This window comes from Actinia tenebrosa, unplaced genomic scaffold (genome assembly GCF_029948245.1).
Source record: "Actinia tenebrosa isolate PJP-AT-01 unplaced genomic scaffold, QUT_ActTen_1.0 PGA_scaffold17__23_contigs__length_9995812, whole genome shotgun sequence".
Classification (NCBI taxonomy): Eukaryota; Metazoa; Cnidaria; class Anthozoa; order Actiniaria; family Actiniidae; genus Actinia; species Actinia tenebrosa.
The window spans coordinates 384,283-397,823 of NW_028292577.1; the positions used below are offsets into that span (position 1 = coordinate 384,283).

General features: G+C 36.0%; 1 protein-coding gene across 1 annotated transcript in view; it reads left to right on the forward strand.

Moving 5' to 3' along the window:
* LOC116292686 (ubiquitin C-terminal hydrolase 7) overlaps positions 1-13,541 on the forward strand; it is a 38,947-nt gene that overhangs the window by 23,221 nt on the left and 2,185 nt on the right. Inside the window, exons 14-39 of the mRNA XM_089031982.1 lie at positions 242-351; positions 470-567; positions 664-719; positions 1,195-1,227; positions 1,368-1,412; positions 1,933-1,999; positions 2,653-2,722; positions 3,009-3,069; positions 3,331-3,401; positions 3,592-3,655; positions 3,837-3,938; positions 4,057-4,114; positions 4,810-4,848; positions 5,223-5,315; positions 6,207-6,274; positions 6,499-6,555; positions 7,102-7,145; positions 7,270-7,311; positions 8,868-8,967; positions 9,633-9,700; positions 10,111-10,501; positions 11,523-11,591; positions 12,319-12,366; positions 12,479-12,550; positions 13,176-13,224; positions 13,341-13,391. Of these exons, the coding sequence (XP_088888108.1) occupies positions 242-351; positions 470-567; positions 664-719; positions 1,195-1,227; positions 1,368-1,412; positions 1,933-1,999; positions 2,653-2,722; positions 3,009-3,069; positions 3,331-3,401; positions 3,592-3,655; positions 3,837-3,938; positions 4,057-4,114; positions 4,810-4,848; positions 5,223-5,315; positions 6,207-6,274; positions 6,499-6,555; positions 7,102-7,145; positions 7,270-7,311; positions 8,868-8,967; positions 9,633-9,700; positions 10,111-10,501; positions 11,523-11,591; positions 12,319-12,366; positions 12,479-12,550; positions 13,176-13,224; positions 13,341-13,391 (2,026 nt within the window). The remainder of the gene's footprint in view (positions 1-241; positions 352-469; positions 568-663; positions 720-1,194; positions 1,228-1,367; positions 1,413-1,932; positions 2,000-2,652; positions 2,723-3,008; positions 3,070-3,330; positions 3,402-3,591; positions 3,656-3,836; positions 3,939-4,056; positions 4,115-4,809; positions 4,849-5,222; positions 5,316-6,206; positions 6,275-6,498; positions 6,556-7,101; positions 7,146-7,269; positions 7,312-8,867; positions 8,968-9,632; positions 9,701-10,110; positions 10,502-11,522; positions 11,592-12,318; positions 12,367-12,478; positions 12,551-13,175; positions 13,225-13,340; positions 13,392-13,541) is intronic.

The window sequence follows — 13,541 nt, forward strand, 5'->3', positions numbered from 1 at the left end:
TGTTGCTGGATTTCATTCTAGATGGTGGCTAGTGGTGGTTGATCTTTGTTTGCTTAACCCCTCACTGCCGGCTATTTAATGATCAAATGGAAAATCATTAATATTGAGCTAGTACAGGACACAGCTGCCTATTTTGTCAAGAGATTCTCCTACTTCTAGTGCTATAAAGTGGCCAACTATTTAGCAGCCACTTGACAAATTCCTAAAAAAAGAATTGAATCTTTATTCATTTTATCAACAGGAAGCCAAAAAGGGTGTTATCTTCAAAAAGTTCCCACCTGTGTTGCATCTGCAGCTGATGAGATTTCAGTACGACCCGCAAACCGATGCAAACATTAAAATAAATGACAGGTTGGTGGAAGAAATGTACCTTTTTTTAATGCTCCGTCAAGTAATTCACAGCAAACACGAGGCACATATTATAAGCAGACTTGCAAATAATGATTGTATAATAATTTATTGTCTGCAGATATGAATTTTACGAAAAGATTCAACTGGATGATTACCTCCAGGAGCCTGAAGATTCACCAGCAAATTACACATTACATGCTGTACTAGTACACAGTGGTAAGATGTCTGTCCTAATGGCTTATATATTAGATGATGGTAGTATACCTTGGTACATTGTGCTTCACTCTATGTGTGTTATTTATTACTTTGCAGGTGATAATCACGGAGGGCATTATGTGGTATATATCAATCCCAAAGGAGATGGACGGGTAGGTTGCTATTACCACCACCATGACCATCACCAGCACCTTTGAGAAGCATCACTATCATCTACTTCATCATCGCCGTCATCATCATCATCACCATCATTATCATAATCATCGTTATTACAATAATGACTCCATTATCATTTATATCTCCAACATTACCACAGCTATCATTATCATCGACATCATCCCAATGACCATCATCATGACCATCATCATGACCATCATCAACATCACCACTAACATCAGTAGCATCACCATCATTATCCAAATGCAAAGAAATCTAATTGGATTTTCCACCCCATGGTGGACAGAAAGCCTAACAGGTTTTGCAAACCACTTGATAACGCTACCAATAGATTGGATTGGAATTTAGAAGTTGATTTTTGTGGAGGGAGAAAGAATAAAAGGAAGATATAAAAAAGTTTAGTTTTTATTGGTGCCAACTAACCATTTTCTTCATATCTTTTTGTTTTAGTGGTGTAAATTTGATGACGATGTTGTCTCACTGGTAAGTAACTAAGTGATAATTTTATTTTATGTTGGTAAATCTCAAATTCCTTGACTATAAGTGTATAAGTGTGCATAACTTGTGCTTATAGTTACGAGAAAGTACTTCCTTAATCTCATAAGTTATCTTATCTTTCTCAGGCAAGTAAACAAGAAGCTATAAACAATAATTATGGTGGCTACGAGGTTAGTAGTACTATAACAATTATATAGAAACCTTTTATTCTGTGGCCTTCATTGTTTTTAAACCCTAAAGCAACCTCTTAGCTTATCTAAGTCAGGGATCAGCTAACTCACAGATGGAACCCTGAAACAACTATTATTAGCTGATCTAAGTCAGGGCATAGCTAACTCACAGATTGAACCCTGCTACAACTTGACTGGGTCGATCTAAGTCAGGGCATAGCTAACTCACAGATTGAACCCTGCTACAACTTGACTGGGTCAATCTAAGTCAGGGCATAGCTAACTCCTCAATCGAACCCTGAATTAACGTCTTGGCTGATCTAAGTCAGGGCACAGCTAACTCACAGATCGAACCCTGAAACAACCTCTTGGATGATCTAAGTCAGGGAACAGCTAGCTCACAGATTAAATTGGAATTTATCCATCACACTTGTATAAGCAGTTTCTTGTTACAACAAGAAGATTTTCCTAATAATAATGAATATCATGATCATTACCTAATGATTCTCTTGATTTCTAGGATGATATAGCTGTAAAGCACTGTACAAATGCATACATGTTGGTGTACATAAGGGATTGCACTATGAGTAAGTCTTGATATGCTATCCCAGAGATAAAAGCAATGGCTGGTTATCTGAGTCAGTCAAATCTTTTCCTTGCCAGTCATTTTCACTATTACATTAACATTGAGCCAGAAACAAGGTATAATGAAGCTAAAATTAATTTGGCTGGACATCAAAGTTTTCATTCAGTTTTGAAATAATATACCTCTTCGGCTCTGACTTAATGTTTTCCCATTTCAGACCACGTGTCATTCCCTTGAGAATAAGATTCTTTGTTTGAGCTGTATCCATATTCATGTGTCTTCTCATGTACAACCGAGCACAAACCTTAAACAATGAAATGATACTCTAGGGAATGACATGTGGGCTGAAATGGGAAAACATTAAGTCAGAGCCGAAGAGGTCTATAGGAGAAGATCATGAACTGCTGGAGAGACCAAGTGAACATTTCACAAATTACTAAACCATTAATTAAAGTTTAAGAGAATTTTGCTCAGTTACTACTCAGCATTTTTTGACCCCAACCCTTAATTACAGCCCTGTGAACCAATGACTGGCGATTGACCAGGCTTTGTTTTTAGCCCTGCTATATCTTGATCATGTGACTACTATTATTTTATGCTTACATGCTTAGTGTCGATTCCATGTGCAATGCTTATTTAAATATTTAATTGCAGATGATATATTACAAGAAGTTGTGGAAGAGGATATCTCAGATTCTCTTATCCAAAGACTTCAAGAAGAAAAGTAAGAATTTTGTCTTAATATTAGAATTATTGACCACCATTTGTGGTTACAGGGCTAAAATATCAGCCAGTTACATGGACTGGTCACGTGGACTGGTCACATGGACTGGTCCCATAGACTGGTCCCGTGGACTGGTCCCGTGGGCTGGACACATGGGCTGGTCACATGGGCTGGTCACATGGGCTGGTCACATGGGCTGGTCACAATAAGTGGTCACATTGTTTGGTCTCATTAAGTGTTCACATTGACTGGATGCATTGACTGGTCATATTATTTAATAATCTAGGAAACTAGAAGTACAAAGAAGAAAAGAAAGAACTGAAGCACATTTGTATATAACAGTTGAGGTGAGAATACAAAAACTGATGGACAGATTGAAGGATGGAAGGTGGGGAATGGATGAAAAGGTGTTTGAAAGGAAGGATGGATGGATGAAAGGTGGGACGATGGAAGGATTTATGAAAGAATGGATGGATTTTTTGGAAAGTGTGGGGATGGATGGAGAGGGCATGGATGGTGGGTGGAAGAATGGGTTGGTAGTGATGGGGGAAGGCAGAAAGAGTTGATGAATGAATAAAATTATTGATTATTTCACTGCCTTTTTGCAGGTTATCACAGAGGATCAGTTTTGTGGTCATCAAGGACCAGATCTTTTTGACTTTGAAAAAGTTAAACTCAAGTAAGTATAAAGAAAGATTGCCACTGAAGCCTAACCTGATCGCATAAAGCACTCTAAAGATAAGAGCACCCAATAGACTAAGACAAAATGTAATACTTTATGCAGCTGGCTCCGGCAGCTTCCTTTTTTTTCCTCTAAAAATGTTTTTATGACCGTCATCATATTAAAGTATTTATATTTTGTTTTTCAGAATATTCAAAGTGTTGAAATCCCTTAAGCTACATGAAGTTCTGAAAATCATGGCAGATGGATTAGTAAGTGGATGGTGATAGAAAAAGAGATATAAGAAGAGAGGGAGTAAAGGGCAGATTAATTACTTTTATTGATAATATTTGAACTTTTACCTAAGATACTGCCAATGTTCCATTACTTTTACCTTTCAAAGATTCACAACCTTATTGATATAGGATTGATATTTTGTTAATATTTATCCAGGGATACCCTGTCAATCAAATAAGGCCTTGGCCTTTGCAGCAGCGAAGTAATGGTACAACAAGGCCTGCATTAATAGATCTAGATATTCACTTGGATAAAACAGTAAGTTGAATTGATCTATTGACTAGCAAAAAAGTTATAGGACCTACCTTTTCAAGAAATATCCTGATCAGCGACTAGCTGTTTAAATTAATGTTCTTTTGGTATTGCCTTTCTTTAGATAGGAAATGCTGTGGGAGCACCGTCATGGTTACTATTCTTAGAAACAGTTGATCCAGGTAAGTCTTTCAGAATTATCAGCAGACTATTTTCAATAGCTATCATCATCATCATCATCATCATTATCATTAATATAATTGTTATTGTACAGTCATCATCACCATCCTGATAACCCGAGGGGGGGTACTCTTGCCTGTTTAGGGTAGGGATGTGCCACTGAGCCCTCTGAACCCTGACCCTGTACCCTGTTCCGGTATTGCGAAAATAGATACCCTGTTCCAGAGAGGAGAGAGCGTGATTTCATGCACCCTGTTTCAGAGCAAGCGTGATTTTATATACCCTGTTCCATAGTAGAATCTCAACCATACCCTGTGTGGCGGCACATACCCGTATAACGAATAAGGGGAGTACCCCCCGGGCCTGATAACCTTTACCGGTAACCCTTTACCGCTATTTCCAACATCATCGATCATTATCATCATCATTACTATTAGGTAGAAATCAACATCATATATTTAGACTATTATCAGTACCATCACTATAATAATTCACAGTTGCCATCCAAGCAACACCATAATCATCATCATCATCATCATCTAAACATTAATCACCTCCATGATCATGGAACAATCAATCTTCTTCATTCATACCATCATCATTACTATTTCTAAATTACCATTAAACATAATTGAGAGTATTCATTCATTTTTTGCTCTTAATCATCAAAATATCTTGACCATTGCTTTTCTTTAAGAGAATGGATGCGCGCCGCTTCCAAGCTATGATAAAAAAAGTAAGTTACCTTTGCAACCAAATCTAGAAAGCTTGAGTTCTATAGCACTGAATTCCTTAACATCCTTACAAGCAAAATTAGGGAAGATGATGGGTCATCAGTAGCCCCAATTTCGTTTAGTAATGTTTTTTTTGTTTACCTTTGTTGGTCCAAAGTATCCTTAAACCACTGTAAATAGCATTTCTGGAAACCATAGTTTATTCTTTTTGGGAGCATCATGACCCCAGACCCCCCTGGTCTCTTTTGCACAGTCAGTAGTGAGATTTGTCTATGAAATTATAAAATACAAAGTTCTGCCCCCACCCCCCACCACCATCCCTTCCTCATATTTTTGGAACCGCCCCTAATTTGACCATTATCTTTTGTGGTTGCAGACGATGTCTTGTTGTTTTTCAAGTACTTTGATCCTGTTCTGAAGTGTATAGCCTCAGTAGGGCATCTGTATGTGCCCTTTACTACTAAATTTGGTAAGTTACATTACACTATTACATCTCCCAAGCTCAACTAAAGGCTGGTACTCTGACCTCATGGCCCACAGGCCTGTGAGACTAATACATTAAGAGAGAATTCTTTTGGTATTCAAGTGGTGAGCTCCGAAAATTATTTTCTTGAAGAAAGGTTGTTGTACAAGCCTAAAATCTTGTTATTCGGAAAGTTTAACTTGTTTGGAAGTGGTGTTGACCAATGAAAGTGGAATCAAAGTGTTAACCCAAAGCAAAACTTTTATTTGAAAATGAGGTTTAGGCCTTGATTTGTTTATTTCCCATATGTTTTCTATTAAAAAGCCTGACAAAGTAACATTCTAACACAAATGCAACAAAACATCTTTTTACAATTGAAATTGAAAACACTGCTTCAAACAGGCATTTTATCATAGTACATCAGTTTCTAATTGTTTAAAAAAGGTTTTGAGTGTTAACCCAAAACGAAAATTGGGATCAAAACTCATAGGAAAGTCTAGTTTTGGGCGCTTTTTGCCATTATTGCTCACTATTGAAAAAACATTTCCTCTTAATGTGTTCATACTTTTGTGCATCATGCTGTGATGTCACCTTCTCTGTAGATGTTGATAAGTGCCATTAGTACCATCTAACTTGGTTACATAATTTTGTCTTTGAACTGCAAGGTGCTGGGTAATGTTGTTATGGATCTTTGTACTCAAGTGTTCTGTCAATCCCCTTAGTGCTCAAAATACAAATTAGAATAACTGTTATTTTGGATACCAATGACAAAATAGAAAGTGTGTGTGCATGCTGTGTGCTTTCATAAAGCACATGCTCCCATCCAATCAGATCACTAGAGTCATAACAGTCATTTAATTATAACATGATCTATTTTGTACATCATTTGCTGTGTAGTTGATCTGATGCCTTACCTGTGTGAACAAGCTGGATTACCACAGGGAACCCCTCTTTCAATATTTGAGGTATGCTAGCCTTTAATTTATATTATGTCACACCAAACACAGCCCATTTCTATTTTCATTTATGATAACGCCTTCATTAGACAGGATACACTGTTACCATACTGATAATTTCAGGTGTCCCTATATAAACAATTTGTTGCTTTGGATTTGGACTACTTTGTAAACATGGAAAAAAATATGTAGATCTTAAATCAATGAATGAATCTTGTTTTGCCTTATTCTAGGAAGTAAAAGCATATTATGCTGAACAAATTAAGGAATTAAATCAATCAATTGAAAATGTAAGTGATGTACATATGTTTTTATGGTATATATGAATATTATAGTTTTTATATGTTACCCAGAAGATGACCGCGTAGGTTGAAAGCTTGGTAGAATAATTTAATTATTATTTGAAGGTTAACAAAACAAATCTTACCAAATGAATGTATATATTGTTGCTTTGCTTAATTAATCTGTTTTTCTATCCATTCATTTATCTTTCCTGTATTCATTTGTCCCCTATTACTTCATATTTTCATAACATCTATTTAATATTTAAAATATACGAATTTCTCACAATTGCCATCCATCAAAACTCATCAATCTGCCCCTCCCGCTATTTTCAATATTCCACTTTCATCAATCATTATCATCAATTCCTTCTATCAATCCATTTCTCTCCCATCCAACTATCCATCCCTCTTTTCAACCATCCATCTCTAAACTCATTGATTCATCTCTCTCCTTTGTTTGCTTTCATCTATTTTTCACATCCCATCATTTATTTTTACTAAATAAATCCATTCATCTTTAATTCCTATCACCATTCATTCTTTCTCTTTTAGGGTGTTGAAGAGCTCACTGATGGTGACATCCTTTGTTATCAAAGGTGAGTTTGTACTTTAAAAAGTTATATATTCTTTCAAATCACTTTTCAATTTCCATCCATCCATATCCCAGAAATATCATTTTTATATTCCTGTGAAATTTCATTTAATTATTTTTTTCTGCAGAGCTGATCTGGATACAAATCTAAATGTGGTTGAGTTTTTCAGGTAGCTTAGCTTAAGGTGGCTGCCTACTTTTGAACGTTCGAATTGAGCCCACGATGTGTGCGAGCTCAAAAAACGCTGAAAAATCTACAAGATTTTATTGAAGAACCATACGCGTTTTGAGCTTCAACAGGGCAAAACCCTCAAATTTTGCACGGGACTGTATATTTTTTAATAGCGCATTTGAAAAAACTCCTAAAAATCTAGGTTATATCAACATTTTAGAAAAAGTTTAAATCACTAACACATGAAAAAATAGATTTTTGTAGGGATTTTTGTTCGACTTTATGAGATTTTTAAAGAGCACCGAAACTACAAAATATGACAAATCAAAGTATTTTTTTGTATTTTTGTCGAAAATATCCATATATTATTGTAGAATGATTGACTAGCCTTCATTCGTGCAATCATATAGTCTGCAAATAACTATTATCTTATAAATCTTAATTTTTTTCTAATCACTTCCGGTGGCGCAATTTTTACTCCAAAAGCTCGTGCGTAGGCTCCCATTAAATGCTGATTATCTCAAAAACGAGCTCGGGACACCCTATTTTTCTTTCCAGATTTGGAATCAGCATTAAATTTCAATTCGGAAAATCGAAGTTTTAAAAAAAGTTAAAATCAATTTCCAAAAGTAGGCAGTCACCTTAATTGAATCATATTCACTCTAACAATGTAAATATTTTATACTTATTATGTAGTTCCAAAAAATATCAAATTTATACCCCGTCATGGAGAAATTTTATTTTGACCCCTCACCCACAGAATTTCCAATTCAGACCTATTAATGAATCCCCCCCTGGAATTTCCAATTTTCTCTGTGATGGGGTATGGATATTTTTTGAACCTACACATCACACAATACTAAAAGAGTACTGATAATCTGAGGCATTCAAACAAAACCCTCTTATTTTGCAATGTTACCAAAACCATGCCAAAAGTCTAATCATTTGCAGATATTTTTAGAACAGAAGCAGCACCATTCTGCTTAGATATTTTAAGACCCTGTTTGTTGATCTGGCCTTGGGTTGGACCTCCTCTCACACTAGACTATTTCTTCTTCTACATCTTTTTCCCACCTTTTTTTGAATCAAAAAACCGTGGGCACCTAGAAATATTCTAGAAATGTTCTATTCTTTTTTGGCCAGTTAGGTTGACTTTCTAACCACGAGATAATGGAAAGATAACAATAAGACTTCTGATCGGCTATTGAACATTCTTGAAATATTTCTAAGTGCCCACGGTTTTTCGATTCACACTGTAGGAGCTTATGAAAACTTGTTAAAACTAGAATGTAAACAAGTTTAATGGGCCACATTTGTCAAGGTGCAAGGTTAATTCCCTATTACAGACCATATGTCATTCCCTAGAGTATTATTTCTTTGTTTAACAAGTGCCTATAGGAAGACACATGAATATAGAATCAACTCAAACAACCGAATCTTATTCTCTAGGGAAAAACATGTGGTCTGTAATGGGAATACTTTCCACCATGACCAATAAGGTCTACTGAATGGCACTGTGGATAAATTCTTATCTGGATGTTATGTCATTTTTAGAGATCTCCACCATCAAGTTGAAGTGCTGTTTTGTGATAAGAACAACCCTGCTGATCCTGGTTTTACTGTAATGCTGTCAAGAAGAATGAATTATATACAGGTGTGAAATCAAATATTGAAAACACCCATTCATTCATCCATCCATCCATCCATTTATTCATTCATTTATTCATATTTCAAGAGAGAGATGCGTTAATGAACAAAGCATCATCTTAACTATCATCTCTGTCACTCTTTGATCTCATCAACTTCTCAACAGCATTTTTAATATTTAACAATTTTTATTAGTATTATCATTACCATCGCCCATTACCATCATCATCATCAGAGCACCAGAATCATCATTACCATCACTACATCATCAGTATCATCATCACTACGATCATCACTACAACCATCAAACTTCATTACCTTCATCTCCATCATCAGAGCACCAGAATCATCATCACCATCACTACATCATCAGTATCATTATCACTACGATCATCACTACAACCATCAAACTTCATTACCTTCATCTCCATCATCAGAGCACCAGAATCATCATCACCATCACTACATCATCAGTATCATCATCACTACGATCATCACTACAACCATCAAACTTCATTACCTTCATCTCCATCATCAGAGCACCAGAATCATCATCACCATCACTACATCATCAGTATCACCATCACTATGATCATCACTATGATTATCACTACAACCATCAAACTTCATTACCTTCATCTCCATCATCATTAATTTCCATGCCTTTTGTAGGTTGCTAAATCGGTTGCCACTCATCTTGATGTTGATCCAATGAAATTACAGTTCTTTAAGGGCCAAATGTGAGTACTTAAATGAATGTCTTGAAATCAATTTTGACAATTACATGCTCAGGAGTTCTTTCATGCTTAGTAAAATTTGAGAGTGAAAATATGAAGTGTAGTGAAATCAAGCCATTATGACTATGAATACCATCATCAACTTGATCATCATAAATATCTACGCCAATACTGATATCAATATCAGCATCACTCACTCCACCACAAACATCAGTACCACTATCATCAGCATCATTCATCACTTCATCATCAACTCTGTTAGCTCCCTTATTCACAACTATTCTTTTCTCATATTTTTATATTTTAATTTATAGTTATCGTGATGCCCCTGGTAATCTGTTACCATGAACCTTTGACGGCAAACTTTCCTTATTTATGACTACCCTTTTGTTATACTTTTTCTATTTTTCCAGTTATCGTGATGCCCCTGGTAACCCATTACCATGTACCTTTGATGGCACACTTCGCGACCTCCTGATCTACTACAAACCTCGTGGCCCAAAGAAACTTTACTACCAAGTCCTTAGCATCCCGATAACCCAGCTAGAGAATAAACGGCAATTCAAATGCACATGGATGATGAGTGATACTAAAGAAGAACACGACCTGGTGCTCTGGCTGAACAAGGATGCCCTGGTGGAAGATTTACTAGAGGAAGCAGCCATACAGATGGAGTACTCATCTAGTATTGTTGAAAACTTAAGGCTACTGGAAATTATTAGTGCAAAAGTATTCAATACTATCTCTCATGATACTCCATTGGATGACATTGTTAATCAAGGACAAAGGAGCTTCAGAATAGAGGTAGGTTGTGCATAGGGGTTTTAAAGATTCACAGGGTGGTACGTGTATCTTTCACTTTTCTCTCTTATCTGGGTTGCAGGTTCAATAGACTTTATTCATGATGATGCAATGTTTTCCCATTACAGACCACGTGGGAGTCCCAAGAGTATCATTTCTTTGTTTAAGACACATTACAGTGGGATGCATGCACAAAATATATGCACATACTTTTATGCAAAGCTGGCATGTTTTACAAAATAAGGTGCACAAACACTAATTTGGCAGGAAACAACCAGTGCATGGAAGTATGTGAATACTTAAATTAATGTGGTTATACTGTTACATGTTGTAATGTAATATGTTGGATACAACTTAAACAAAGAATCTTATTCTCAAGAATAACATGTGGTCTGTAATGGGAAAACATTGTACCACAACCAAGAGAATATGAACTAAGAGAAGGAATCCCCGTGCCCCATCATGTGCACACTTTGATGCTATTTTTAGAATCTATTCTAAAAATATCTTCCAATGATATCATTTATTTGATCATTTGATTCTCTGCACACGCATAGTACGCCGCACTCTACGCTGTTTGCTAACGTTTTCTTGTGCTTTTCTTATGTTCAAGTGTTTAATCTGTCCTCAAGATGACGATGTAGGTCGAAAGCTTTGGAAAATAAATGTAAAAATACTCCAAAAAGTTGAACAAATTACTACTTCAATTTCCTGTCGTATTTGCCAATCTTTCGACGTGCACATTCATATCCAGGGCAGAGTCGAAAAAACGAAAAAACCCCAAAACGTAAGCAAACAGCGTAGAGCGTGCGCAGTAAGTGCGCGTGCAGAAAAACCAATGGTTTAAAAATAGCATCAAACTGTGCACATGATGGTTACAAGGCTATATAGGGGGAATTCTTTTAGTTTATTTTCTCTTGACCACAATGAATTATATCTATTTGTTCAGGGGTAGTATTATTCACTAACCTCACCAGTGTGAGGTCTTGAGCTCAATCCAATCAATTCAATTGTTTTTTAATAGGAAATCCCAAGAGATGAGATGAATTTGAAAAATAATGAGATACTAATTGGTGTTGCTCATTTCAATAAGGTACATGGATGTATTTGGAAGAATCATCAATGTTTTAAATGTTTGTCATAAATTGTTTTGTTTTTTTTTCAATTTGGGGGATTGCTCCCTACCCTTGTATGTAAATATACCTTGAAAAGTTATCCCTAAAATGATTCGAGCAAATCCCAAATCTCCCAGTCAGGTTAAAGTTTGCATGATTAAGCCACAAGAACCTCTTCCATAAGTCCAACTCTGTCTTCTTGAAAGGAGAGAGATGTATTGAAATTCCCAAATTGTGATCATCAGTATTAATGCAACTGAAAACAACTCGGCGCCTAGACATTGCTTGGTCATATAGTAGCTTATAAATCTAATGAAATATTATATTATGTTCTCTGAATAAGCCAGAAAAACCAAATTTTACAAACTTTGCATATATAATTATTAGCCACGAATGTTTAGGTTTAGGATGAATGTATGATGACGTCATGTGTGACTAGACTAACTCGACCCATTCTTCTTGAGCCGAATGATAGTAACAAGAAATTAATGTCGGACGGAAATAAATCATAAAATGTTTGGCACTTTTCTTCTGAATATCAGAAAGATAATTTATTTCAGTGAGCGATTATTAATGTAACCAAGATTATTTCAGCAAAGTTCCAGCTTGAATGAAAGAGATTTATTTATGGAGCGATTTTCATTCAAGTGCCACTTTAATGTGCCAATAATTATTTAATATTGTTTCCTTTGCACACTTCCTCAGGAAATATATCAAACTTTTGGGAGTCCATTCCTTGTTAAAGTTTCAGATGTGAGTAGTTGATATTATGAACTATTTTGTAAAATGACCAAGTTTGTCAAACCAGTGAATTTGACATGAGTCTGTTATTGTTAATCTAACCTTTTGGTTTGTGTAACTTCAGGGAGAGACAATGTCTGAACTTAGAGACAGAGTGAAGACAAAAGTTGATTTACAAGACAAAGAGTTTGATAAGGTCAGTTCTCATGGTTATCTTTTCAATTAGTTTTTATTCAGATGATGGCTAGTAAACACTAGCGTGGACTGCGTCGGTGTTTCTAATAAAACAAGTTATCGTAGAATGATAAGTTATACACCGTAGTGAAAATAGTAACTGACGTTTCGGAGTCAATGACTCCGACGAAGGACTAACGTCCGAAACGTCAGTTACTATTTTCACTACAGTGTATAACTTATCATTCTACGATAACTAGTTTTTATTCAGGTTTGCTGCTATTTTGATGTTGCTGCTGCTGTTCTTCATGCTGCTGTTCTTCATGCTGCTGTTCTTCATGCTGCTGTTTGTTGTTGCTGTTGTCATTGCAGCAGTTGTCATTGCTGCTGTTGTCATTGCTGCTGTTGTCATTGCTGCTGTTGTCATTGCTGTTATTGTCATTGCTACTTGTTGTTGCTGCTGCTGCTACTGTTGTTGTTGCTGATGTTACTGCTGCTATTGTTGTTCCAGCTGTTGTTGCTGCTGTTACTGCTTTTGTCGTTGTTGCTACTGCTACTGCCATCGTCGTTTTTTGCTGCTGCTGCTCTTGTTCTTGCTACTGCTGCAGGAGTTTTGTTTTCTAATGAATGCACTGCTTTTTCTCCAGATTAAATTTGCTATAATCAACATGGGAAGAGCAAACTATCTACCCGAAGGTAAGCTTGAATTATAGCATTGAAGACTCTAGTCCAGTTTTTATGTCAATATAGGTCAAGTAAATGTCAATAGTATTGACCAAACAGTTGAATGTGTGGCTCTTTTTCTCTATCAGAATCTGACCATGTGATTTCAATAAAGGATTTCCAGCCTCTTTTATCAACAAGTAGGTGTATCAATGAAGAAATAGAAAATGTGTGTTTGTTGTGTGAGTGCTTCCCAACACTTCTTTCAGGAGTGTTCTGCCAATTCCCAAGTTCTTTAGTACTAACTACAGCACAGCAAGCAGGTTTTTTATTTTTTTTATAAAATACAA